The sequence below is a fragment of the Athene noctua genome, chromosome 33 (assembly GCF_965140245.1).
Source record: "Athene noctua chromosome 33, bAthNoc1.hap1.1, whole genome shotgun sequence".
In the NCBI taxonomy this organism is placed as follows: domain Eukaryota; kingdom Metazoa; phylum Chordata; class Aves; order Strigiformes; family Strigidae; genus Athene; species Athene noctua.
Window position 1 is genome coordinate 794,529 of NC_134069.1, and position 27,220 is coordinate 821,748.

The window sequence follows — 27,220 nt, forward strand, 5'->3', positions numbered from 1 at the left end:
CTCTTTGACAAGCGAGGCCTACCTTTGAGAAGCCGGGTCTACCTTTGAGAAGCCGTGGCGGGCCTCGCCCACGTCTGCGGAGGACAGAGCTGCTCCTTCCCCGGGCGGCGGTGGAAGGGCCCCCCCGCGGGTCACCCCAGCTCTGGGCGGGGCGGCTGTTGGTCCTCCCCAGGATGATGTCACGACCTGGGTCGCCCTTGGCCACCTGTGGAGGCCACTGTGGGGGAGCTCGGGCCTCCAGGTCCACCCCCCCCACCCCCCCTCCTTCTCCAAAAGCCCCTTGAGCCCCGTGGTGGCCCCCCAGAAGGGCTGGTGGCCCCCGTGACTGCTTGGGTCCCCCCCGCCACCGTTTGGGGAACGACACGAAACCAAGATGGCTCCTTCTCGAGCATTTAATGATGTGGGAAGGGAGAGAAGGGATGAGGCAGGACAGAGGCCGCCGACAAGGGATGCGGGGACACGCAGAAGCGCCCTTTGGCCAACGTTGGGGTGCCGGAGGGGCCCCCAACTCCTCAGACCCCCCTTGGGGTCTGGGGGGGGCAGAGCTGACCGAGGACGGGGGTGGCAGCGCTGGAGACGCTCTCCAAGCTCTTGCTGTGGCTCGGGTGGGGTGATGGGGACACGCCGGGACTCCCAAGGGGCAGCAGTGGGTCCAGGGGAGAAACTTCTCCCCCAGGGCAGAATTTTGGGGGTTCGGAAGCTCCAGGAGCTCCCACGCATCTCGTGTTGCCCCCCCAGAGCTGGGATTGCGGGGTAGATGTCTCCTCTGAGCTCACGGGGACAAGCCACCGGTGGAGAGGCTGCCTTGGGCCGGCCTCTCCTGGCCGTAGGCCAGCACGTTGATCTGGCTGGTCTTCGCCGCCGTCCTCCAGACGGAGAGGATGTTCCCGACGGGAATGTTGGGGTCCAGGGCGTCCGTCAGGGTGGCCACGGCGGCGGGGGGGAAATGGTTCTCTTCCAAGAAGAAGCTGAAGGCGTCCTTCAGCCTGTGGGGGAGGCAGAGGCGGGGGGTGAGCGGCTGGAGGCGCGATGGATGGTCCCGGCGCCCCCGGCAGCCACCCCTCGGCCGGCGTTGGCTGCCAAAAATAAACCCCGCCTTGGGCAAGGTCGCTGGTCAGTGGTGGCACTCAGGGGTGGCCAGTGACGGCCAACGCCTCATGCTAGAGGCTGCCCTGGGGTATCTCCAGTGGCATCGGCAGCCAATGGGGCGGCTGGGCGTAAGGAAAACCTCTTCCTGTCAGGGGTGACGCTGCCTTGGGACAGCCCCCAGGAGGAGCGTCCCCAGAGATGGGGGGGAGGACGAGGCCTTGAGTGACCGACCTGGGGCAAGACGTGGATCGTAGAATCCCGGAGTCGCCCCGGTTGGAAAAGCCCTTGAGGCTCCTCCAGTGCCACCATGACCCTCCCCCTGACCCCCCCCAGCTCCCCCAGATCCCTCAGCGCTGGCTCAGCCCGACTCTTCAACCCCCCCAGGGATCCCGGGGACTCCCCCCTGCCCTGGGCAGCCCATTCCAACGCCCAACAGCCCCTTCTGCACAGAAATCCTTCCTCAGAGCCAGCCTGACCCTGCCCTGGGCAGCTTGAGGCCATTCCCTCGGGGCCTGGCGCTGGGGCCTTGGCTCCAGAGACTCATCCCCCCTCTCTGCCCCCTCCTCTCGGGGCTGGTTGTAGACTCTCTAGACCAGAGACCTTCGGAGCTCTCTCCTCAACCAAACCCTTCCAGGAAGTCACGACTTTTTCCCCCGCTCCAGCTCTTGCAGGATATGACCCGGACTTACTCGTATTCGGGCTGAAATTTGGACAACGCCACCGTGATCATCTCGTGCAGCTCGATGAGGAAGAGGTCGAGGTTGGTGTTGGACAACGCGAAGGCCAGGTCCTTTGCTTGCCCTGCATCCAGCTTCCCCTGGAACTCCTTGGGCACCAGGCAGAAGGGATCCTGCAAAAACCACCACAAGCCTCTTGTGTCCTTGACCCTCCTATCAGGGCCACCAGAGAGCTTCCAAGACCTAAGCCAGTCCTAAAAACACCCAGGGGAGTGGATTATCTTCAGGATGGGCCAGAGACCTTGATGTGATCCACGGAAGGGATGAGAGGCGGATGTCGAAAATGTCACCTGGCCCCAGCCACATATTTACTTTCTCCCTCCCTCCTCCCCCAACCTCATCTTCCTCACCTGGTTCATCTGGACCAACAGCATGGACCTGCGAGCTGCCAGGACCTGCCACAGCGACAGGATGTGCTTCAGCTGGGTGTTGGGCACCACCTGGAGAAGGGTGACAGAGGGGCACAGGCGTTCAGCTCCTCGGAAAGGTCCCACCTACGGTCAGCTGGAAGAGGACGCGTTGGGCCACCACGGTTGCAACTCGGTTGCCCAGTTCAAGCATCCAGATGGGCCCATCAATCTCCCCTCGGCTCCCACGTCACCGGGGTCCCCCACCCGGGCTGTCCCCAGGGCCCCGGGTGTCGCCAGGACCTCTTTGCTCTGAGCAGGAGACCCCCAACCCTCCACGGACATTACACCTCGGAGCACGTGAAGGTGGTGGAAGCCCTGGGAGACGCAAAGCCCCTCCCAGAGGGGCGAAGGGATGAAGGTCCCACTTCCCCCCCGCCCTGCGCCCCCCTCGCCCACCGGTAGGTCCTGGAACTGCTTGGCACCGGCGTCCATCCTCAAGTCTTGCCGGACGTAGTTGGGCAACGGGCGATCCGGGTCACCGCCCGTCACGGCCAGGAACTCGGCAGCCACCTTCAGGGTGGCCAAGGCCTTGGAGAGGGCGTTGACCGAGCGGGCCTCTTCCATGATGCGCTTCTGCTGGTTGACACTGAGCAGCTCCTGAGGAGCAAGGATGTCAAGGGCGGGACCCAGCGAGGGCGGGGACCACCACCACGTGATGCCCTCCCACGTGATGTCCCCCTCGTGCAGAAGAACTGGGTCCAACCCCTCGCTCGAGTTGGTTTTGGGTCTCCCCACACGTCTGCCCGGTCTCTGTGTCCCCGTGTCGTGTCACGGGTCTTGAAGGGAGACCTCAGGGTTGGATGGAGGAGAAAGAAAACCCACGACTCGTGTCCTACCTGGGGCACTTGTTCCCTGACTTCCATCTTGGTGGCCTGGAGGGTCCTCACGTTTTTGAGGGCAATGGATGGAGCCGTCTGGAAAGGGTTTGGGACAGATGGTTACGAACGGGCCCAGTGTCACCTAACGGGGGCCAGCGGAGAAGCTCAGCTGGGCAAACGCGAGTCCAGGGGATGTCCCCGAGGGTTCTGCAGGAGGCGGTCGGTGGCCTCCTGAGGCCACGGTGGGGTTGTGGAGGTCCCTGTTGGCTGGAGGAAGGCACCTCCATGATGGAGGACCTGAGGAGCTCACAGCCTCGCCTCCATCCCCAGCAAGGCGACGGAGAAAGGCCTCCTGGGAGCTATTTCTGAGGACCGAAAGAGCCCCGGGATCAGCCAGGGGGGACTGATCTCCACCTTCGGAGCACCCCCCCCAAGCTGCTGCAGGACAACCCGCTTCTGGTGGCCTCAAGTCCCCTTTTCCCAGCAGCTCCAAGCTTCATCTTCACAGAACGGAGCCCTCCAGCCAGAGACGTGCTTCAGAGTCTCCCTCTGGACCAATCATAACCCTGGAAGATCCCTCTTGAAGTTCTCAGAACAGCTCCCAACTCTTCCCTCGTTCTCAGAGACACCAGGTTGGCTTCCTCTTCAACAAGAGACGGGGCTGTAGGTCCCCACGGTACCTTTCAGGCCACCATTTCCCGACCACAGAAGTGGTTTCTGGCCATGAAAAACCTTCAAAACCCCCCGAGGAACAGAGACAGATGCGCGGATCTGCCAAAGCCTTCAGTTGAGTCTGAGGACTCCGGAAAGACACGGAGAAGAGGCTGGAAACGGGCTCCAATCCCGCCGCTGGCCTGGGACAACCCAACTTGGCCAGCGCTGAGCTCACCTGAGCCTTGATGCTGGGCTTCCCGCTGATGAAGCGATGAACCACCTGCCGCTGCAGCATCTGGAAGTCGAAGTAGGTCGTCTTGAGGCCGTTTTCGTCTACCTCGTACTGCAAGTTGGCGAGCGCCATGGTCACCAGATCGCTCTTGGTTACGGCCAGCACGGAGGAAGGCTTCACCTCTTCCGCAGAGATGGACCTGGGAGAGGAACGGTTGCCCCGTGTGGGTGCAGGGCCTCTCGCCTCGGCCTATTCCCCCACCGAGGACCCGCTTTGCCGAGCAAAAGACCACCGCGGCCTCGCAACGGCATCGCTTGGCCACCGCGGCTCCCCTGGAAGCCCCGAGAGCCTCTCGCGAGGCCTCTAACAGAGGGCGGAGGAGACGGAGAAGGCCGAGGGGTTGAGCGGCTCGAGACCCACCGTTGCTTCTCCCTGGTGACCGCCGCGGCCGTGTTGACGCAGCTGTTTTGCAGCTGGATGAGGAACACGGTCACCAGGTGGCTGATGGAGGGTTGGGTGGGGAGGAGGTGCAGGACAGCGGTGTTGGTGTTGATGTTGTCCGGTGAAAGGTTCGGCAGGAAGGGGATGCCTGGAAAAAAGGGCGGAACGGTCTTTTATCGCAGCACGGATCAATTATCCCTTTCGCTGAGGTCTTGGATGGTTTTTTTTAATGAGGTTTTGTCTTTTCGGAAGAGGTTTTAATTTGGTTTCAGCAGATGGAAAGCAAGAAAGCTCAGAAATTTGGCTACAAAGGGGAGCTGCCGAAAACAACTCGGCCTCGGAGGGACGTGACGACCTACCCGAGCTGGATGGGTTCATCTTAATATTTCTCCAAACTTTCCGGATCGTCTCGATAGCTCTGCTGAAAGTCAAACGCTGGTCGTCTGTGGGAAAAGGGAGAGGAGAAAACAGCCCCGTCAAGGCCCCCTCCCAGGAGACACGCCGGGCCAAAGGATCTCTCCATCGCCGGAGGCGTCACCCCGCGCTGCGCGTTGGCTTGAGCTGGGCTTTGAGCCCGCCTGAGACCTCACGAGGCATCAAGCAACCAGGCGCCACGACCTCGGAGCTGAAAAGCCCCATCTCACCCCCCTCGAGAAGACCCTCGCCAAGCACCAAACACCCCAGGAGAAAGGATCTGCTCTGGATCCACCTCGATGCCTTCAACCTCTCCTAAATCACCCCCCAAAATTGCTCCCGCAGAGGCACCCCCAGCCTCGATGTCGGCTGGGTTGGCTCCACCACGCAAACTACAGGCAGCAGCTTCTCAGGGGAGAATCTGGGTGCCGAGGGGGTGTCTAGCACCCGCGGCCCGGGCACGACGGAATTCCAGATGGCACCTGAAAGTTCCGGCTGATCCAGGAATTGCTTGACTGTGTAATTTTCCCCTTTATAGCTGTTTTGGAAGAAGTGGATCAGGGCGGTCTGCAGACGGAAAATGTCGGGCAGGTATCGGACGTGTTGGATGTTCTCAAGCTGGAAGAGAAAAAATCAGCGTGATTGGAGGGAGGGGGATCCCGTCTGGCACCACGGGGGAACGGGGAGGGGGACCTTGTTTTGCTTGGATGCTCTGAAGAAAGATGGCGAGGGAAAAAAACAAATGACCCCAGTGCCCCCTGGCCACCAACCAGGTTGAAGCGACTCAGCGCCTGCGGGTGTTTGGGAGGAGAGGAGATGTTCCCGCAGCAAACCTTGGACAGGAGCTCCAGCAGGATGGGGTAGGAGCTTCCAGAGCCTTCTCCATCCTCCTGCTGGAGGAAATGCATCAAGGACTGGATGGTCGTTTTCTGCTCAAACTTCCACATGCAAGGCTGGTTGATCAAGCCCTCCCTCGGCAGGTTTTCCAAAGGCGGCGTCTGGCCATAAGCCAGTTTCAGGAGGAGGTTGGAGGCGTGGGAACCTTCATTCACCCTCTGCTCCTTGACAGAATTAAGCCTCTGCTCTAATTTCTGCAAGAAACCAAAAGGTCGTTAGGAGCCACCCAGAATCACAGAACTGTCTCAGTTGGAAAAGCCCCTGAAGCTCCTCCAGTGCCACTGTGAGCCTCCCCCTGACCCCCCCCAGCTCCCCCAGATCCCTCAGCGCTGGCTCAGCCCGACTCTTCAACCCCCCCAGGGATCCCGGGGACTCCCCCCTGCCCTGGGCAGCCCATTCCAACGCCCAACAGCCCCTTCTGCACAGAAATCCTTCCTCAGAGCCAGCCTGACCCTGCCCTGGGCAGCTTGAGGCCATTCCCTCGGGGCCTGGCGCTGGGGCCTTGGCTCCAGAGACTCATCCCCCCTCTCTGCACCGAAGGGAGAAACCCAACTGGTTCCCAAGGACGATGCGAGTCGGCATCTCAAAAGCATCCAACAAGCCATCACTCCGCAGGAGCAGAACAGGAGACCGCAGCAGGACGAGCTCCCAGTTCAAAAAAGAGGGGACGAGTCTCCTTTTCTCCCCCATGGGAACACCCCGAGCTCGGCAGGCGCGTCCGGACGTGGCCGCGCGGGCCAGCGAAGCGGCGCTTTGGCTGCCTGAGGCCCGCGAGCGGCAGCTGGGCGCAGGCGTACCTGGAAGAAGGGCTGAGCCAGGGCTTTGAAGGAGGTTTCCCATTCTTCTCGGTCCTTTTTCTCCGGCAGGACACTCAAGGCTACACCCCCATCTGTAGAAAACACAAAGGAATATGGGAGATTTTACCCTGTCGACCCTGGGGTCTGCCCAGAGCTTTGTTGAGTTTCCCAACGGCAAGGAGTAAGATGATGCAGAAATAAGAGGAACGGAGAGCAGAAGGGGTGACGCAGAGGCCTACTTGGAGTAAACTCTCTCCCAACCTGCTCACGCCCTCAAGCTGCTCTCAGGGCTCTGAACGAGCTCACTGCCCTCCCTGTCTTCCCGCCAAGTTTTGGGCCCCTCACCCCAAAAAGGCCATGGAATGACTCGAGCGTGGCCAGAGAAGGGCAACGGAGCTGGGGCAGGGTCTGGAGCACAGGTCTGCTGGGGAGCGGCTGGGGGAACTGGGGGGGTTCAGTCTGGAGCAGAGGAGGCTGAGGGGAGACCTCCTGGCCCTCTGCAACTGGGAAACCACAAGGACCACCTCGAAAACCACAGGGACCACCTAGAAAAGCACTGGGACCACCTGGGAAACCACAGGGACCGCCCAGGAGGTTGCATCTGAGGTTGGGCTTCCAAAGAGGGGCTGGGGCACAGAAGAAGATCCTGGGTGGGTTTCTGGTGGCCAAGAGGAGGTGAAGGGACAACCCAGTGCAGCCACCAGCTCCTCCGGGATGGAGACAACCAGCCCTGAGAGGAGGGGGCAGAGAGGGGGGAGGAGTCTCTGGAGCCAAGGCCCCAGCGCCAGGCCCCGAGGGAATGGCCTCAAGCTGCCCAGGGCAGGGTCAGGCTGGCTCTGAGGAAGGATTTCTGTGCAGAAGGGGCTGTTGGGCGTTGGAATGGGCTGCCCAGGGCAGGGGGGAGTCCCCGGGATCCCTGGGGGGGTTGAAGAGTCGGGCTGAGCCAGCGCTGAGGGATCTGGGGCAGTTGGGAAGGGTCAGGGGGAGGTGAATGGTTGGGCTGGAGGAGCTGCAAGGGCTTCTCCAACCGAGGTGACTCTGGATTTCCCAGGATGGAGACTCGCCCAGGAAGGAGGAACCAATGCCACCAGTCCCAGTTAAAACCCAACCACTGCGAGCCTGCTGGTGCCCTCCCAGAGCTTCCCATCATCCCTCTACCTGCTGGGTCGTTGTTGCTCAGGTCCTGTAGAAACAGATGGACAGTCAGCACGGCATCCTCCGTGTTCCTGCTGAGCGCTTCCGCCAGGCACGCCACGTCTTTCTGCAGGTGGCCCCAGAAGAACTTTTCCACATCCTCCACTTGCTCTTTCATCAGGTCTAGAACAGCCTGGGGGAGGGGGCAGGTTCCTCTGTTAGAGCTCTCAAGGTCTCCCCCCGCAGCTAAGCCGAACGCTCCTCCCCGCCGGCGCGGTGGCCACTCACCTTTTTGTCAGAGTAGAGCCCCAGCAGAAGGGACGAATGGAGCAGAGTCCTCGCAAGACCCACGCAGGCAGGCGACAGGCACCTCTCCAGCTCGTTCCTCCGCGAGAGAGGGCTCCCCAGGATGTAGCCCTTCTCCGTTCTGTCCTCGGTGCTGCGTTCAGAAAGAGCAATTACCCACCACGTCTTCTGCAAGGTCCCACGCTGGGACCACGGCATGCAGAGACCTTTGCTTTGGCCAACCACGGCATTTTCCCCGTGCCCGTGGCTCTGCGGGAGGGTGAGGTGGACGGGTGAAGTCCTCCGGGCCTGCGGAGCCTGGAGGGTTTACTTACATATTCTCACTCACGAAGCCCCCCACAGGTTTGTGGTTAGTTCCCCCAACGGCAGCGCCACACTGGCATTTCCTCACCTCCATGGGAAGCCCACACTGCGTTTGGACACACGAGGGTGGAGTGAAAAAAGGTTGGAAGCCCAACCGGGCGCTGAAGGCAGCTAGCAAAAGCCAAGGGCACCCAGGGGGTTGCCATATCCTCCCCCTGGCTTCCTACGTGGGGTCATCGCCACAGCTAACGAGAGGCAGGAGGAGATGCGTGCCCACGGGGAAACATCTCCAGACCAGCCAGGTTCCTCCTACAGCCAGCAGGACACCTTTAGGCGCCAATTTAGGGGGGACTAACCAAGACCTGGAAGTACTCACTTTGATCCACTGCTCCCATGGGGAGACACAAATCCCAGCTCCATTTAGCCCAGCACCTCACTGGGAGAAGAGCCCAACTGGCTTGGAGAAGGACCCAGCTGGCTTGGAGAAGGACCCAACTGGTTTGGAGAAGAGCCCAACTGGTTTGGAGAACCCAACTGGCTTAGAGAAGAACCCAACTGGCTTGGAGAAGGACCCAACTGGCTTGGAGAAGAGCCCAACTGGTTTGGAGAACCCAATTGGCTTAGAGAAGAACCCAACTGGCTTGGAGAAGGACCCAACTGGTTTGGAGAAGAGCCCAACTGGTTTGGAGAACCCAATTGGCTTGGAGAAGGACCCAACTGGTTTGGAGAAGAGCCCAGCTGGTTTAGAGAACCCAATTGGCTTGGAGAAGAACCCAACAGACTTGGAGAACCCAACAGGCTTGGAGAAGAGCCCAACAGGCTTGGCAAATAGCCCAACTCGTTTGGAGAACCCAGCTGGCTCAGAGAAGGACCCAACTGGCTCGGAGAAGGACCCAACTGGTTTGGAGAAGGACCCAACTGGTTTGGAGAACCCAGTTGACTTGGAGAAGAACCCAACTGGCTCAGAGAAGGACCCAACTAGCTTAGAGAACCCAACAGGCTTGGAGAAGAGACCAATTTGGTCAAAGAAAAATCCAGCTGGCTTGGAGAAGGACCCAAATGGCTCGAGGAAGAACCTAACTGGCTCGGAGAAGAGCCCAACTGGCTCAGAGAACGCAGCTGGCTTAGAGAAGAACCTAATTGCCTTGGACAGGAGCCCAGTTGGGCCGGAGAAGAACCCAACTGGCTTCTGAGCCTTGCAGCTGCTCTCGCAGCTAAAGGACCACTTGACACAGAGGTGACACTGGCGTCCACGTGGGCGGGAGGGGAGCAGGGCAGCGGGAGGAGCATCTACAGCAGCCACCCAGTAGAAACAGCCCAGCCACGAGGTCAAGATGCGTTTTGAGATGATGCAAAGAGGATGGGCAGCCAGAAGAAGACCCGAGAAGCTCATCCCAAGCCGGGCTTTTTCCCACGGAGGTGACAGAGCTGCAGTGAGAAGCGCAAGAAGACAGAGCAGCTGAGACCGCCAGCCCCAAGGAGTCACTTACCTCGGTGACAACCCAGCGGGAGCCACACTGACAAGCTACGTGTGAAAGGGGATACGGTTGGTTAGTCGCCTCCCACAACAACCTCCAGGATGGGCACGTGGCCAGAAGCTCACCGAGAGGGTGACAGGCCTGGCTCCCCCCTCCCGTCACCCAGCCCCACCACGTGCCTCTCACAGAGCTCGTCAAAAAGGGACCCGAAGTTGCTCCGCCCAGGCGGAGATCACGACGGACTCAACAAGACCGAGTCAGCCTTGACGAGTCTTTAAACGTTCCCTTCCATCCCCTGGCTGATCACCGTCCCCTACAAGCGCCAGAGCAGTGAGATTCCCCCGAAACTTACTATAAATTGTATCCCTCTGCCCGATTTTCCAGTTCTTCTCATCGAAAAGCAGGTCTCCAGGCATGGTGGGGAGGTAGGAGCCCTTGGGAAGGAAACGGGACAGCAAGTGAGGCGTGGGGTCAGCAGCTTCCTCGCTCGCTTCCCGCCCATCTGAGGAAGAGTTCTGCTCCTGGAGTAAGCAGTGGGGAGGAAGGGTCCTCCTGCACGGCCACGGTCCTCCGGGAGGAACTTCTGGTGAGGGAATGAGGAGCAAGTGAGGGAGCGAGGCACATCAGAGAGGGAATCCCCAAGAGTCCCAATTATTGATGAGTTTTGATTTTGGAACTGAATAAACCACGAGGAAAACACGGCCTCGAAGAGAGGGGGGAGAATCAAGAGGTGACTGCTGTCTTCGCTTCCAAAAAAGAGCAGCTCCATGTCCTGGTTGCTTCCTGCAGCCCTCAAATAAGAGGAAAAACTCAGGCACGGAGAGACCTGAGGGGAAGCTCGGCTCAGGAATGAGCGACTCCACCATCATCTGAGCGGTGGAAGACCTTGGGCAAGAAGGAGGATGCTCGGGCTGGGCTCCACAGAATCCCGGAGTCACCTCGGTTGGAAAAGCCCTTGAGCTCCTCCAGCCCAACCTGAACCTCCCCCTGACCCCCCCCAGCTCCCCCAGATCCCTCAGCGCTGGCTCAGCCCGACTCTTCAACCCCCCCAGGGATCCCGGGGACTCCCCCCTGCCCTGGGCAGCCCATTCCAACGCCCAACAGCCCCTTCTGCACAGAAATCCTTCCTCAGAGCCAGCCTGACCCTGCCCTGGGCAGCTTGAGGCCATTCCCTCGGGGCCTGGCGCTGGGGCCTTGGCTCCAGAGACTCATCCCCCCTCTCTGCCCCCTCCTGGCAGGGAGTTGCAGAGGGCCAGGAGGTCTCCCCTCAGCCTCCTCTGCTCCAGACTGAACCCCCCCAGTTCCCCCAGCCGCTCCCCAGCAGACCTGTGCTCCAGACCCTGCCCCAGCTCCGTTGCCCTTCTCTGGCCACGCTCGAGTCATTCAATGGCCTTTTTGGGGTGAGGGGCCCAGAACTGAACCCCCTCATCGAGGGGCGACCTCCCCAGTGCCGAGCCCAGGGCTCAGATCCCTTCCCTGTCCCTGCTGGCCACGCCAGGGCTGGTACAAGCCAGGATGCTGTTGCCCTCCTCGGCCCCCTGGGCACACTCTGGCTCATTCTCACCCCCCAGTTCCTCTCTGACCGGCAGCTCTCCAGCCACTCCTCCCCAGGCCTGTAGCCCTGCTGGGGGTTGTTGTGGCCCAAGGGCAGCCCCCGGCATTTGCCCTCAGTGAAACTCCCCCAGTTGGGCTCAGCCCATGGCTCCAGCCTGGCCAGGTCTCTCTGCAGCCTCCCCACCCTCGAGCAGACCAACACTCCCACCCAACTGGGTGTCCTCTGCAAACTGCCCGCGGGGGCACTCGATCCCCTCGTCTAGATCATCAAGAAAGATGTTAAACAGGAGTGGCCCCAGCACCCAGCCCTGGGGGACACCACTCGTGACCGGCCGCCAACCGGGTTCAACTCCGTTCACCCCAACTTTTTGCCCCCGGCCACCAGCCCATTTCCTACCCAGCGAAGCGTGTGCCCATCCAAGCCACGAGCCGCCAGTTTCAAACCACCTAATCTCTGCCAGCGAAGCTCTGCCAGGCCCCCAGCTCCCCTCGAGTCAGTCGAGAGACCAGCACATCGCACAGACCATCCACCTCCTCCATGTTTCAGATGACCCAGGATGGACGGTCCCAGTTAATTCTCAGCTCAAGGAACGAGTAGGAAGAGGAACAACGATCTACAAAGCCACACGCTGACCAAAACGAAACCTGACTGCCCAGGACACGTCGGGCCGGGCTGGTGGGGTGGGGAGAGCTGAGCGCCGTGGCCTGGCCACTCACCTTCACCGTGGCTGGCTTGAAGCAGATGTTCTTGAGGAGGCGAGTGATGCGGCTCGAGAACAAGGCCAGAGTGAGGGCGGTGTGGAAGACCACCTCCAGCAGGCCTGGGTCTTCCCCGTCACCCAAAGCCTCCATGATCTTCCTCAGTTTGTCTTCCAGCAGCTCATCCGGGACGGGCAGCAACTGGAGGATGTTCTCCATTTGCCTCATGATGGACTACAAAAGTAAAAAATAACCAAAAAACCAGCGGTAAGTGAAGGCAACCGGCTTGGCACCTCCCCGCCAGGGTTCTTCTGGCTTCACCACTGAGGTTCAGTGGCCGTACGAAGGCTTATTTGTGTCCCCTGGCAGCAGCGAGCCCCCACAGCTCCCCACCAACACTTCCTGTTTCCGGGAGGTTCCAGATCAACCAACGGTTCCGGCCCGACCAACATTTCTGAACCCAAAACCGTGGAAACTTCCTGTTAGAGACACGTGGGATACTCACAGTCAAGCTCTGGTTTTCGGTGGAATCTTTGTTTTTTAGCTGGTTCTGTGCTTTGTCCAGCATCAAAAACATGTCTGTTGCGCTCCACCAGGTGTTTCTATCCTGGAAAACACAGACGGAGTGTGGGGTTTGGTTTTTGTTTGTTTGTTTGTTTGTTTGTTTTTTCTTATCCTAAGAAACAAGTGGAAGGGTAAGAAGAGGAGGTTGACTGCACCCGACAAGGGCCTGTTGCTTTCCTCCACTGGAAGGGACCCCCCCCTCCCCGCGAGTCAATTTTCTAGGGTTCAAGCTCAGAACAACCCGCCCGCCAAATGTTCTAGGGCTCAAGAAAAAAACCCACCTGCGAAATTTCTACCCCTGGGGGTAAGATCCACTTCTCCACCTGGAGTATCTTCCACGTCGAGGTGAGCCCGTAGGTGTCGCAGAGATTTCTGATGAGGAACACCTGAGGCCACGGAGTCGGAGCCGTCGCCACCAGCTTCTTCATGGCGTTCACCAGGTCTCGCTCCTTCTCGTTCTCCTCGGCAGCGGGTGCGTTGGGATCTGCAGCTGGAAAGGAGGTTTCTCGTTATGCCCAGGCCCCGGTGGCAACACGTCACACACGGCCTTCCCCAGCGCAGCCCCTCCAGTTGTTCAGGATCCAGGTTGCAGCAGGATCTTCTCCCCCACAGGTTGAAACGTGGCTTCAAGCCAACGTGCAGAAGGTCCCCGAAGACGGAGGGGAACACTTGGAGAACGCAGTGAGTCTGGGGACTGCAGAGCTGGGAAGTTCATCCAAAACTTCAATTTTCATAAAACTAGCGATTTTCCAAGTAAAAACCTCCGAGGCTAGACTTTTTTTTGGGTTTAGTCTAGACCTTTTTAGGAGTAGGCGCAGTTCTGACGCGACGCTAAAGCGAGAGAACTCACCGGAAAGCATCTGTCTGCCAAGCGTGGTGGCCACGTGGCTGATGGAGAGCCGGAGCCGGGCGATGAACTGGAGGGTGTCAATTTTTGAGGCCTGGGGCTCGCAGGAAGCGGACAGGTCTGCGGTGGAGAGGCAGCTTTCTGCGAGCTGGCTGACGTCTTCTTCGGAAGAAGGATACATAAAATCCTGAGAGAGAGAGAGAGAATTTTTAAGAGTCTGGAGGAGAGTTCTAAGTGAGCAGCTCCTCCTCCTTCCTTGTGCCTTCTCCTCATCGTTAAGGTGAGCCCCTCCCTTGGCTCCTCACCCATGTGGAGGGGGGGGTAATTAATGTGATTAATAGGTTTTAACTGGTGTGGTGGCTCCAGGTTCTGGCGTTCGCACCCCAACGGGGCCTCACCTCCAGGCAGTGCACCACCATGAAGTAGAAGTGCTCCACGTTACTCTGGTTGGTTATTATCTCCTCCATCGTGGACAGGTATTCTTCCAAGTGAACCTTGACGTTGTTGAACCTAGAGAAGAAAAGGAAACGGCCAATCAGCAGCTGCGTAGCTTGAGGGGCTCAGTCACAGCGTCGGGGAGCGACCTCGGGGCTGACCCGCAGCGCAGCAGCAGCTTCAGGAGGGATGACTGGATGGTGGGGCTGGTGTCCATGCACTCCTCAAAGGGCGACAACTTGCTTTTCGGCTTGTACACTAAGAGAGAAAGAAGAGACCCGTCAGGGGACATCCAAGAGCATGAGGTCGGACCCGGGTAGAGCGGACTCTGAGGCTTTTTGTTTTTTTTTTTTTACCCTTTTTCCGCGCCTGATGCTCAGGGTTGGGCTTGCAAGCCACAAACTTGATCAGTTGCTGAATGATTTTGGCAGACGGCGCCTCCCTGTCGCCCAAAAAGTACATGGTGATGAACTCAACGAAGAAGGAATTGCATTTCCTCCGGAATTTGTTGTGACAGGCAACAGCTTCCCTGGAAGGGACGAAGGAAAACGAGACTCGGGGTCAGCCTCCAAGCAAGGAAGGAAATTATGTCCCCCTCTCTGCAGAGCAAAGGCCCCAGATCAGGGAGACGAGGGGGCACCAGCATCTTCCATCCTGATATTTAACAAGAAGACACTTGAGACGGGCAGTTTTGGGTCACCTTGTGGCCTCCGAAGCCGTGGGGGTGTAATCCTCTGGGAATTGCTCCTTGCAGATCTTACACTGCTTGTTCTCCCACTCCAGGATGCAGCGAGTGCAGAAGATGTGGCTGCAGGGCAGCTCCGCTGGGTCCGTGATCTCCCGCAGGCAGCTCTTGCATTCCTTCACGCCTTTCCTGGGGGACAGACACAAAAGGAGAGGCAACTCAGCACGGGTTTCAGGAGGGACACGGGTTGGCTCCTGCCTAACCTACGTCCTGGGGTGGGGATGGAGCTGGATGGGCCCTGGCGAGTCCAGGACCAGGGTGACTCAACACCGCTTCGAGAACCAGCAGCGTCTGAGCTGCCTGAATCCCAGAATCCCGGAGTCACCTCGACTGGAAAAGCCCTTGAGCTCCTCCAGCCCAACCTGAACCTCCCCCTGACCCCCCCCAGCTCCCCCAGATCCCTCAGCGCTGGCTCAGCCCGACTCTTCAACCCCTCCAGGGATCCCGGGGACTCCCCCCTGCCCTGGGCAGCCCATTCCAACGCCCAACAGCCCCTTCTGCACAGAAATCCTTCCTCAGAGCCAGCCTGACCCTGCCCTGGGCAGCTTGAGGCCATTCCCTCGGGGCCTGGCGCTGGGGCCTTGGCTCCAGAGACTCATCCCCCCTCTCTGCCCCCTCCTGGCAGGGAGTTGCAGAGGGCCAGGAGGTCTCCCCTCAGCCTCCTCTTCTCCAGACTGAACCCCCCCAGTTCCCCCAGCCGCTCCCCAGCAGACCTGTGCTCCAGACCCTGCCCCAGCTCCGTTGCCCTTCTCTGGCCACGCTCGAGTCATTCAATGGCCTTTTTGGGGTGAGGGGCCCAGAACTGAACCCCCTCACCGAGGGGCGGCCTCCCCAGTGCCGAGCCCAGGGCTCAGATCCCTCCCCTGTCCCTGCTGGCCACGCCAGGGCTGGTACAAGCCAGGATGCCGTTGCCCTCCTTGGCCCCCTGGGCACACTCTGGCTCATTCTCACCCCCCCAGTCCCTCTCTGACCGGCAGCTCTCCAGCCACTCCTCCCCAAGCCTGTAGCCCTGCTGGGGGTTGTTGTGGCCCAAGGGCAGCCCCCAGCATTTGCCCTCGGTGAAACTCCTCCCAAGGACCATCCCATCCCCGAGAGGCAACAGTCCGCGGTGGGGACGCTGGGTGAGGGGGACGGCGAGCCTGGGCGCTCATGGGAGCTGTTTTCTTTAGCACCAGCCCTACAAGGAGTTCCTCCAGGGATCACTGGTCGCCTCCAAGACAGGCTCTCAGCCCTTGGCTTCATCACCGCGGCCTCCCTCTGGCCCAAAGTTCACCCCTTGTGCTGACACATTCCCCCACCCCCTTTACAAACATCGCACCGATGGAAAAAAAAAAACCCAAAACAAAACACCCAAATCGACATTTTTTCAGCTCGGACTTACACCAGATACACAACGTCAGCGTTCTTGTTGCACGTCTTCAGCACTTTCGTCACCAAATCAAAAGTCTCCTCCGGCTGAAATCCCGGCATCTTGTAGAGGCGCTGCAAAAGGCAAACACGCAGCGTAAGATCAGCAGAAACGTCTCTCAGGTATGCGGGGGACAAGTATTATGGGATGTCGGCGCTGCAGGGACACCGGGTTAGACAGCGGAATTAAGCAGATCCACGTCTGGGTGTCTCTGCGTGGAATTCTTGATTCCAAATCCTTATTTTAGACCCGAATATAAATAGTCTTCGTCTCTTAGATGTTTTTTTCCAGATTTTTCCCGTTCCTAAGCCCTCCTTCCTGCTGGGAGCGGAGGTCCTCAGGAAGAGAAGAGCCCTCCCAAGCTTCCCAGCCCCGAGATGCCGAAGGGAACACCTACATTCCAGAGGTAGATGAACTGCTTCACCACAAGCCTCAGGAGTTTCTCATCTATTTGCGTCTCGGCGTGCAGCAGGTGGTCAATCAACATGTAGACGATGTTGGTGCAGGTCCAGCGATGTCTGGAAAACACCAAAACACACCCCCCAAAAGAAAAAAAAAGATGGGGTTAGGTTGGAGCACAGACCTCCCACGGTCCCTTCACTCTGGCCTTTCTGTGTCACCCCGGGGGCACCGTGGTCACGGGAGGACACGAGAGCTCCTGAGGCGGCATGAGAAGGACAAAGACACGGCGTGGTCCTGCCTAGGCGGCTCGTTTCAACGAATCTTGAGCCAAACTGAAACCGCCAGCCAATTTCTGGGTGTGGTGGTCCCTGGAGAGATCTCCTCGTGCCACTGCCAAAAGGATTTTACCCCAGCAAGGGGAAATTCCTCCAGAACTAAGCAGCGAAACTTCCGCTGCTTTTTGGGTTTTGGGAGCCACTGTGCAACCGTGATTGTGATAAGGAGGAAGGAGCAGGAAGGAGGGGACAGCTGGAAGATTTGTGGCTCCAGCTCCTCAGGAGGAGCGTGGCTACGGTTCACCTGACCTTCAGACAGCGAGGGGTTTGCTCGTGCTACGGTCACAGAATCCCAGAGTCGCCTCGGTTGGAAAAGCCCTTGAGGCTCCTCCAGTGCCACCATGACCCTCCCCCTGACCCTTCCCAACTCCCCCAGATCCCTCAGCGCTGGCTCAGCCCGACTCTTCAACCCCCCCAGGGATCCCGGGGACTCCCCCCTGCCCTGGGCAGCCCATTCCAACTCCCAGCAGCCCCTTCTGCACAGAAATCCTTCCTCAGAGCCAGCCTGACCCTGCCCTGGGCAGCTTGAGGCCATTCCCTCGGGGCCTGGCGCTGGGGCCTTGGCTCCAGAGACTCACCCCCCCTCTCTGCCCCCTCCTGGCAGGGAGTTGCAGAGGGCCAGGAGGTCTCCCCTCAGCCTCCTCTGCTCCAGACTGAACCCCCCCAGTTCCCCCAGCCGCTCCCCAGCAGACCTGTGCTCCAGACCCTGCCCCAGCTCCGTTGCCCTTCTCTGGCCACGCTCGAGTCACTCAATGGCCTTTTTGGGGTGAGAGGCCCAAAACTGAACCCCCTCAGCGAGGGGCGGCCTCCCCAGTGCCGAGCCCAGGGCTCAGATCCCTTCCCTGTCCCTGCTGGCCACGCCAGTGCTGACACAAGCCAGGATGCCGTTGCCCTCCTTGGCCCCCTGGGCACACTCTGGCTCATTCTCACCCCCCCAGTCCCTCTCTGACTGGCAGCTCTCCAGCCACTCCTCCCCAGGCCTGTAGCCCTGCTGGGGGTTGCTGTGGCCCAAGGGCAGCCCCCGGCATTTGCCCTCAGTGAAACTCCCCCAGTTGGGCTCAGCCCATCGCTCCAGCCTGGCCAGGTCTCTCTGCAGCCTCCCCACCCTCGAGCAGACCAACACTCCCACCCAACTGGGGGTCCTCTGCAAACTGACCGCGGGGGCACTCGATCCCCTCGTCCAGCTCATCAAGAAAGATGTTAAATTCGACAGAGAGCGACCAAACTTACAACAAACTCTTCAGGAGCTGTTTCTTCTCCGGGTAGAACCGGAGCTGGTAGTTGTCCTGACTGATCCACTCCACCCAGGGCTTAATGGACTTGATGTTTTTGAGCCACGCTACGCAGGCGTCGAAGGGCAGCAGCCCGCTTTCGGAGGGCTGCACTTTCTTCAGGAGAACGTTCAGGGCGTTGAGAGTGACAAACTGAAACGATATTTGCGAAGAGAAAGAAAAAGAGTTGAAGGAAAGATCGGAGCTCGCTGCGGGGTGCCACGGAGGGAAGGGATTCCGCGGGACTCGGCGCTGGTGGAGCTCTGGGAGGAGCTGCTGGGGCTGAATTAGAAAAAAAAAAAAAAAAAGTAGATTTTATGGGTGAAGTTCTGGCGTCTGTAAACTTTTATGAGCCGAATTACGTCGTGGATCTTGGGGGCACCCCGGGGAGTTCAAAGCCCTCAGCTGGCTGCTCTAAGCCACCAGCACCGTAGGAGGGGTGCGGAGACGTGGCCGTGGCGAGCTGAGGCGCTGGAGCCCACCACGACAAATCCCAGCCACCCCGAGGGTCAACGTGTCTAAGGGGATGTAGAAGGATTTTAAATATAAATTAAATTATTTTAAATATAAATTATATTTAATCTGGTGGATTGGAAACAGATTTTAAGGCCTGGTGAAGCGTGTTTAGGACGGAGCGACCTCGTCATCTCACCAAGGCAACCGGGGTGCTGCTTGTATCATCCCGGCCTAAGGCTGGTTTAAAACCCAGTCCAGCTTATCCTATAGAGACAGTTTTAACAAAGGAGGATGAATGGACTAATCACGGGGGTTTTGCTACATTGAGAGAATTTAGGCTAGAGAAATTCTCGCTCTACTTCAGCTTTTCATCGACCATCTTGAAGAGTTTCCCAGAATTGTGTAAGACAAAAACTAGAGGAAGAAAGATAAAGAAAATGCCCCAAAAGATGACCCTGAAACTGAAGGTTTGGAACCAGAAGAGAGTTTGGCTGAGACAGGGGATTGTCGTGAACTTTAATCATGGAGAATCAAGGACTAAAAGGTTGAGCGGAAACTCGTAAAGACTTTGGACTTGGGTAATAAATTTAGAAAGAATTTATAAACGCGTGAGGCCTTCGGGCGTTGGCCACGCGTTGAGATGTTGGCCCAACGAGTTGTTACTAAACCTGCGCCTAAAGATCCCCCCAGTCTGGTGAAATCCTTAACCAGGGGACTTCAAGGTGATACCCAGAGCGCGGCGAAGACGAGGAGGTCTGATTAATTACAGAGCACGTCGTTAAACGACGGGAATGAGGAAGGCCACGGCGTTCGAAGGCCGGAGGGGAAGGTTGGAGGGCGAGCACACGGCTCTGGGCTCACCATCTTCTCGCCGGGGTTCTCCTCGTCCGTGGCCCGCAGCTCGTTCACGACGGTGTCGTTGCTTTTGGCGATGTCGACGAAGAGCTGATAATCGTCGCGGAGGTAGAAATACTCCATGTGAAGCCAAATGAGGGAAAAACTCATCTTCCTCTCGCCCACGGAGAGGCAAAGTTGCTCTGCGCTGGCGAGGAGAGCTTGGGAAAGGATCTGGGGGTAAAATAAAAAGGGTTATTTTTTACTCAAAGCGACCAAAAAAGGGACCGAAATGGGACGCTGGGTTGCTGTTGCGTCCCGTATGAAGTTTCCTCATCAAAAATAGTTCTCAGGGTGGAATTAAGAACGACTGTTGGTAACGGCTGAGGAGCAGCCACAGAGCAGCACCAGGGAGGGCTTGTAAAAACACCAGATTTGGCCAGGACTAGGGCCAAAGTCAAGGCCAGTTGAACATGGTTCTCAACCCAACCCTGTGGTGCTCAACCCAACCCTACGGTGCTCAACCCAACCCTACGGTGCTTCACCCAACCCTACAGTGCTCCACCCAACCCTATGGTGCTCAACCCAACCCTACGGTGCTCCACCCAACCCTATGGTGCTCCACCCAACCCTACGGTGCTCAACCCAACCCTACGGTGCTCAACCCAACCCTACGGTGCTCCACCCAACCCTATGGTGCTCCACCCAACCCTACGGTGCTCCACCCAACCCTACGGTGCTCAACCCAACCCTACGGTGCTCCACCCAACCCTACAGTGCTCCACCCACCCCTACAGTGCTCAACCCAACCCTACGGTGCTCAACCCAACCCTACGGTGCTCCACCCAACCCTACGGTGCTCAACCCAACCCTACAGTGCTCAACCCAACCCTATGCTGCTCAACCCAACCCTACAGTGCTCAACCCACCCCTACAGTGCTCAACCCAACCCTACGGTGCTCAACCCAACCCTATGCTGCTCAACCCAACCCTACAGTGCTCAACCCAACCCCACGGTGCTCAACCCAACCCTACGGTGCTCCACCCAACCCTACAGTGCTCAACCCAACCCTACAGTGCTCAACCCAACCCCACGGTGCTCAACCCAACACCACGGTGCTCAACCCAACCCCACGGTGCTCCACCCACCCCTACGGTGCTCAACCCAACCCCACGGTGCTCAACCCAACCCTACGGTGCTCAACCCAACCCTACGGTGCTCCACCCACCCCTATGGTGCTCCACCCAACCCTACTCACCTCATAGACGGAGTTATCTTGTCCAGGAAAAGCCATCCTGACAAAGTCGTTGGCGTAATAGCAGAGCATGTTTGGAGTGCGGTCATCTGGCATCCAGACGTGCTTGATGATGTTTTGGTAGAACCTGGCTACTTCCCCTGTCGGGTTCTTGGGTTGGCCTAGAAGGGCCAGCAAAGAGAGTTACGGCCACTCAGCAGAACAGCAGAGCACGTTGTGAAGACCGAGGTGGATGTGAGGGCGAGCGCAAGGCCACGGGTGAAGAGGCACAACGGAAGCGGAGATACCACGCGGGGTGGTTCCTCCTCTTAAGGACGCGGATTTGGGGCCGGTTTTGTGGTGTTGAAGCTCCCCCTGGAAAGCCCGATGTTACCTTTCGTATGATAGACCCTCTCCCACACGTTGTCCAGGTAGGATTTCACAACCCAACTGAACGGGAACTGGCAGAAGAGGGAGGTGTTGGGGTCTTCGGTCATTGACAACACGGAAATCTTGGCGTCTGCTGCCCTTGAATTCAAAGAGCGGAGGAAGAAACATTAAACTACGGAACAGGCCGTAGGCGGCCAGAGTAGGAACACCTCAGAGAAGTTCCCAACGCCCACTGATGTGTTTTCTTTAAATATGCTCAGAAACTCGAGGAGAAATTTGGTTGGAAAGTCAAGGAAATGGGGCAAGACCAAAGAAAGAGTGAATTTTGCCAACAGCTTACAACAACCAGGGAGTTTTGGTGCCAGTTTTGGCAAGGCTGAGGCAAGCCTGACCTACTATTTCCCTACAACCAGCAGCTTTTATTCTGTTAAGGAAAACCACCTCCGTGTAACATTTACACCCCGTCTCTTACTTTCTGATGTATTTAATTTTTAGGAACGTTTCTTCTTGGAACATCTGAAGCCAGAGTTCTGCGAGCGGAGAGCCTTGGGAGATGTGATCCAGGTTGTTGTTGGCATCCACCACAGCGAGAATTTGGGCAAAGACGTTCGTCACAATGTCCTCCAGGTGCATCCAGAGCGCTTGCCTGAGAAAGGAGAGGCCACACCTCCTCGCTTACTCACCCTCCACCAAAAAACCCTCCTCGGCTTCGCTCTCAAAGACCCACAAATGACCCAGAACAACCCAACCGCTTCTGAAAATGCCAAATGTGGACGTCCAGGCTTGACGCCAACCACCCTTTTCCATTTCAGAGTCAACGGATGTTGTTGGCTTCTAAACAAGCCCTTTCCAAAGAAGCTTCCTCAAAATCAACAGTGCTCTTGATTTTTTTTTTTTTTTTTTTTTTTTTTTTTCCTTTTTAGGACCTTTCAGCAAGTCCCTACCTTGGTCTGGTAAATCCCCCACGTATTTAAAGACTTCTTGGTCGCCGCGTCTCGGTCTTTAAGCGAGGTGCCCCCCACTTCATGCCGAGCAGTTTTAGGACCAGAATTACCCGGCGTTGGGGTGGTGGCCCACAGCCAGCCCTACCTGAACGACGTGTCCTCCAGGATGAATTCCACAGAGAGCGCCCTGCGGAAAATCCATTCCCTCGGCTTTTGGATTGGTTTCTCTCGTTCTTGTAGGAGGTGACAAATCCTCTTCTTCAGGATGGTTATGAAGCGGCTGGAAACTAATCACAAAAGAGCTGGTTAAAACCCTCCTGGTGCTCATCTCCCAGTCAGGAGACTCCAGCAAAACCCTTTTCCACTCAAAAAATTGCCCCGCGTAAGATTTTTCTCCGTCAAAACCCTTTTCCACTCAAAAATCACACCACCTAGGATATTTTTTTAGCAGTTCTGTGCGCAAATCAACTCCCAATAGCCAGTGACAACTGCCTGGGATCATCTACCAAGGTTTGCAGCGAAGTGGTTTAGTCCAGATTCTAATCTTGTGCATGAGGAACGGTGTGGGGGACCCCTGCAACCTCCCCCTCTGTCTCCTGGGGGCTTCTCCACCCACGATGGCTTTGAGGGGCACCAGAAGTGGCTCTTAACCCGCTTGTTGTCTTCTTCCAGCCGTAGAGCTGGCAACGGGCAAGAAGGAGCCACTTCTAAGCGCTCTCGACTCGCACATACCGTGACTCTGAGCGTGGAAAAGCAAGTTGTGAAGGATCTTGATTCTCTCCGTTGGGCGCTGGCTGTTGTCCTTCTTGTCCTCCAGCTGGATCACGGCCTTCTGGATGCTCCCTTTGATCATTGCCTCCACGTTGAGGAACTGTGGTTGGAAAAGACGGGAGGTCAGTTGGTTTCTCAAGACTAGTTGTTGTCCTGGGACATCAACTTCTCCAGCTCCAAGGTCCGGAGCCATCTCACCATCCCCACAAACCCTGGGTAAGTCCCTCCTGGGGGCTCAGAGGGCTGCTGGTGTCCCTGGGAAGGGACATGGATTTGTTGAGTAACAAAAGGCATCTGGGCCTTTGTACCGGTCACTCAGAGAGGGGCTGGGAGACCATCACCCTGCTTGGATGTCGCAGTGAGATCCAGGAAGATCTGCAGTTATTTTTTTTCCTGTGAGAAGGGACCAGCCCCAGCGAGGACCTTCAAAAGCAGCTCTGGTGATACCCAAGCCAGCTCCTACACAATGCCAAGCAACTAAAATGAGGAGAAAAAAACCAAACCAAAACAACCTACGTTTTCCTCTGGGTAAAGAGCCGTGTCAGTGAGGCTTCCCGAGGCAGGAGAATTCTCTGGAGAACCTGAAATCACAATCAACCACACGACTCAGGCGTCAAAACCCCAACGAGAGATAACGTGCACCCACGGGAGGTGGCCAGGGGTTGGGGCCTTGACAATCAACAGGGAGAAATAAAGCAGCCCTGGGGTGGAAAGTTTATCTCCTGCTCTTCCCCTTCTCTCCATGATGGTCTGGCAGTAGTGTGGCACCTTGATTCTCATTTTACCTCTTTTCCCACAAAAAAAAAAAAAAAAAAAGACCCAAACCAGTTCACCCCTTGCACCAAGGAACGTGTCGTCTCGTTGCTCGAGACACAACAGCCGGACCACAGTCCCACTCACTCACACAAGATCAATCCTACCCCGAGTTTGTGTCTAACTTGGCGGGATGATAATCCGACCCCAAACCAGAGGGACAGATCAATGGGTTTGTGCTTCTTGATCCCACCCCCTAGAAACCTTTTGGTTAAGATCTGAGCCCTCAGCTACGCCGAGTGATTACCCGGGAATTAATTATCGTAGGAAATCTTACAGGATCTGTAAACGTTGCATAAAAAACAACTACTCCTGAACCTGACGGCTTCTCTTCAACGCAACTGGACCTACAGCCCAGCGACTGTTTGTGCATCCGGTGTCAGGCCTAAAGTCACGGCCCCAATTGGCAAAACAATTAAAGAGATAAGCCCAGCCCCTCTGTAAAAGGAGAAAACTTTACAAAACTCTTTTCTCTTAGGATGTTATTAATAGGAGGGATCATTGATAAATAGTTATTGGTCTGTAGGTTTGATTAACAGAGCACAGGTGCTGTAAGAACAACCCTCACAGTTTAGCGCTAATACTGCTCCTTTGTCCCCCGCCCAGCCCTCATCAGGGCCGGCTTAAACCCAGTCAAGCTGAATTAACAAAAATCAATCTTAGGTATTAAGTTTTAGACATCGCAAAAGGTAAAGAAATAAATGATTAAGCTTGAGTAAGCGATTTAGAAAAGCTGGGTAATAGAAAAGCGAGACATCGGTTGATTATATGTTAAAGAGAAGATCTGGAGGCTTTTTACAGAAGCTTAAAATGAAGATTGATTAGAAGATTAACAACCACGATGACCAAAGATGCATCAGTGAGCAGCGATGTCAGAAGAGGAATTGGAATGGAACGATAAGAACTACTCAGACTTTGAGATTGATGACGAATTGAGAACCATAAATTCCCGGAAAATCACCGAAGACTCTTTCTATTGTATGTTACATCGTATCTAGAGAGGGAGCTTTTCGTTGGCTGTGGCCCCTCCCTGAGGTGTTGGCCCAACTCTGAGCTGTTAATAAAACCAGCCCAGAGGTACCCGCGGTCTGGGGAAATTCTTTAACACCCTCTAATCTCTGAGGACTGGCTAGAACGCAAGGGGATTCATCTCTTACCTAATTAATTCATCGCCTTAAATGCAACAAGACCTCTAAACAAGAACGTGGATTCAAGGAGCCACCTGGATTCGACTCGTAACGACGGATCAAACCGTTTCCACCCCGTTTTCCCAACCCTCCAACCAAAGAAGTCAACAAGTGTGTGTTGACTCCACACAGAAGGAGACCACGATGGAGCACAGGTCTGCTGGGGAGCGGCTGGGGGAACTGGGGGGGTTCAGTCTGGAGAAGAGGAGGCTGAGGGGAGACCTCCTGGCCCTCTGCAACTCCCTGCCAGGAGGGGGCAGAGAGGGGGGATGAGTCTCTGGAGCCAAGGAGCCAGCGCCAGGCCCCGAGGGAATGGCCTCAAGCTGCCCAGGGCAGGGTCAGGCTGGCTCTGAGGAAGGATTTCTGTGCAGAAGGGGCTGTTGGGCGTTGGAATGGGCTGCCCAGGGCAGGGGGGAGTCCCCGGGATCCCTGGGGGGGTTGAAGAGTCGGGCTGAGCCAGCGCTGAGGGATCTGGGGGAGCTGGAGGGGGTCAGGGGGAGGCTCATGGTGGCACTGGAGGAGCCTCAAGGGCTTTTCCAACCGAGGTGACTCCGGGATTCTGTGGAGGTCGCCTCACTGCGAAACCCTTGGAAGCAGCAAGTGCTCCTGGGACCCACAGCTCGGGACCTGCGTGATCTCATCGCCAGGCAGGACGCTGGCGGATGGGGCAGGGGGGGTTCTGGAAGGGAGAGAGTGTGGAGACGATGGATTTACCCTGGGAGGCTTCTTACCTGTCGGGAGCTGCTGCTGGGAACTGCTGAGGAAAATCTCGGCAACGGACATTTTGGAGAGCTGCCCAAGGTTGGCCTTGAAGTTCTCTGGAGGCATCAGCTCATCCAAGTGGATGGATTTCCACTCGCCTGGAGGGGGAGGAGGATGATCAGCCCAGCTGCTCCCCTCTGGGGATTCAGAATCTGGGATTTCCCACCCCCCCCACCCCCCTCCGGGCAGGAAAGCAGCGAGAGATGGAAAATCCATCACGTGGCGTCTTCACCTTCCCCTCCCGCCCTTTTCCCGAGCCAAGGGAGCGAGCGTAAGCTCACCGCTGTCAAAAGCCAGGTAGCTGCACCCGCCCAGAACCCGCGGGACTTTGGTGATCAGCACCACGTGCAGCAGGTGGGGGCTGGCCGACCTCCTCCGCTCGTCGGTCATGCAGTACCTGGAAGCACCACCGCAAGGTCAGGACTAGTTAATTCCAGACTCTGATCAATAATGACGGCACCTCGTCCCTCTCTGAGCCCTTCCGGGGGTTAATCTCCCTCCCCACCATCATCTAAATCTGCTTTTTTTGGGGAGGGGATGGCACCCCAAGAGGACATCCTTTCTGACAGTTGTTGGTACAATTTGCTACAAAGCACAGGGGGAAGTGAGACAAGAGAGCCCAGAGCAAATCCAAGGCTTTGGGGGGGGAATAGGCCAAAAGGCAGCAGTTTTCTAAAAAGTGTGTTGTGAGTGAAAGGAGGAAGGGAGAAGGGAGGAAGGTGGGAGGAGAGAGGGAGAGAGGGAGGGAGGAAGGAGGAGGAGGGAGGAGGAGGGAGGGAGGGAGGGAGGGAGGGAGGAGGGAGAAAGGAGGGAGGGAGGAGGGAGGGAGGGAGAAAGGAGGGAGGAGGAGGGAGGAGAGAGGGAGAAAGGAGGGAGGGAGGCAGGGAGGGAGAAAGGAGGGAGAAAGGAGGGAGAAAGGAGGGAGAAGGGAGGGAGGAAGGGAGGAGGAGGGAGGAGGGAGGGAGAAAGGAGGGAGAAGGGAGGGAGGGAGGGAGGGAGGGAGGGAGGGAGGGAGGGAGGGAGGGGAGGAGAAAGGAGGATTGAGGGAGGACTGATGGAGGAAGGAAGAGGGAGGCAGGAGGAGGGAGGGAGGGACGACAAAGGCCGCCGAAGGACAGAGGAGGAAGAGGAGGCCGAAGGACAGTTGCTTACTTGGCACAGGCCAGGAGCCTTTTGCTGCTCTGCGGCTCGTCGAAATGGAACTGGACGAGGAGCAGCCTCGCTTCCTGCGGCTCCCGGAAGAAATTCCTACAACAAAAGAGCCCTTTGAACGCCTCCTTCTAGGAAGGTCCCGCCCCCCCCGCAGGATGGAAATCACCTGCGAGGGGAAAGAGGGGAAGGGAAGAGGGAAGGGAAGGGAAGGGAAGGGAAGGGAAGGGAAGGGAAGGGAAGGGAAGGGAAGGGAAGGGAAGGGAAGGGAAGGGAAGGGAAGGGAAGGGAAGGGAAGGGAAGGGAAGGGAAGGGAAGGGAAGGGAAGGGAAGGGGAGGGGAGAACCCACTGGAGGTCCTGGCGGAAAGCGCGTTCGGTGTCGAACTGGCTTAGGAAGAGGCAGTGGATGGTGTCCGGGAGGTTGAGCCTCTTCCTCAGCACTTCTAAATCCTTCTGGTTTAAGAGCCTGGCGTGGGTAGAAACCTGCGGCCAAAAGGGAAAAGTGGTTTCAAACGGGTGGGATCCGCCCAGGTGGCTGCTTGGGTGCTCATCTACAGGCCTCGAGCTTCTCCGCTCCATGCGCCTCCTGCGGAAGGGCAGAATCTGCAGAGGGTGGCCGTTAAACCCGTCATGGTCCTGGCTTAATTAAGATGACAGGGCCTCCACGCTCATTTGATTAAAAAACCCCCAAGAAACAGCACCCTTGGG

At 57.5% G+C, this 27,220-nt stretch overlaps 1 protein-coding gene across 1 annotated transcript in view; it reads right to left on the reverse strand.

The window, feature by feature from the left end:
* Window positions 1–387: 387 nt before the first annotated feature.
* LOC141972509 (E3 ubiquitin-protein ligase rnf213-alpha-like) overlaps window positions 388–27,220 on the reverse strand; it is a 53,482-nt gene continuing 26,649 nt past the window's right edge. The window contains exons 30-67 of the mRNA XM_074930396.1: window positions 26,862–26,995; window positions 26,515–26,610; window positions 25,644–25,759; window positions 25,332–25,460; window positions 23,117–23,181; window positions 22,556–22,700; window positions 21,975–22,116; window positions 21,358–21,531; window positions 20,890–21,023; window positions 20,520–20,677; window positions 19,288–19,494; window positions 17,930–18,123; window positions 16,360–16,480; window positions 15,936–16,036; window positions 14,510–14,683; window positions 14,166–14,338; window positions 13,971–14,067; window positions 13,773–13,884; window positions 13,378–13,561; window positions 12,809–13,017; window positions 12,469–12,570; window positions 11,982–12,197; window positions 10,063–10,144; window positions 9,723–9,757; window positions 8,244–8,338; window positions 7,912–8,062; window positions 7,648–7,816; window positions 6,490–6,581; window positions 5,629–5,886; window positions 5,278–5,413; window positions 4,741–4,824; window positions 4,361–4,529; window positions 3,944–4,139; window positions 3,073–3,150; window positions 2,633–2,833; window positions 2,177–2,266; window positions 1,779–1,939; window positions 388–986 (exon numbers count right to left, since the gene is read on the reverse strand). Coding sequence (XP_074786497.1) covers window positions 773–986; window positions 1,779–1,939; window positions 2,177–2,266; window positions 2,633–2,833; window positions 3,073–3,150; window positions 3,944–4,139; window positions 4,361–4,529; window positions 4,741–4,824; window positions 5,278–5,413; window positions 5,629–5,886; window positions 6,490–6,581; window positions 7,648–7,816; window positions 7,912–8,062; window positions 8,244–8,338; window positions 9,723–9,757; window positions 10,063–10,144; window positions 11,982–12,197; window positions 12,469–12,570; window positions 12,809–13,017; window positions 13,378–13,561; window positions 13,773–13,884; window positions 13,971–14,067; window positions 14,166–14,338; window positions 14,510–14,683; window positions 15,936–16,036; window positions 16,360–16,480; window positions 17,930–18,123; window positions 19,288–19,494; window positions 20,520–20,677; window positions 20,890–21,023; window positions 21,358–21,531; window positions 21,975–22,116; window positions 22,556–22,700; window positions 23,117–23,181; window positions 25,332–25,460; window positions 25,644–25,759; window positions 26,515–26,610; window positions 26,862–26,995 — 5,394 coding nt within the window. The 3' untranslated portion in view covers window positions 388–772. The remainder of the gene's footprint in view (window positions 987–1,778; window positions 1,940–2,176; window positions 2,267–2,632; window positions 2,834–3,072; window positions 3,151–3,943; window positions 4,140–4,360; window positions 4,530–4,740; window positions 4,825–5,277; window positions 5,414–5,628; window positions 5,887–6,489; window positions 6,582–7,647; window positions 7,817–7,911; window positions 8,063–8,243; window positions 8,339–9,722; window positions 9,758–10,062; window positions 10,145–11,981; window positions 12,198–12,468; window positions 12,571–12,808; window positions 13,018–13,377; window positions 13,562–13,772; window positions 13,885–13,970; window positions 14,068–14,165; window positions 14,339–14,509; window positions 14,684–15,935; window positions 16,037–16,359; window positions 16,481–17,929; window positions 18,124–19,287; window positions 19,495–20,519; window positions 20,678–20,889; window positions 21,024–21,357; window positions 21,532–21,974; window positions 22,117–22,555; window positions 22,701–23,116; window positions 23,182–25,331; window positions 25,461–25,643; window positions 25,760–26,514; window positions 26,611–26,861; window positions 26,996–27,220) is intronic.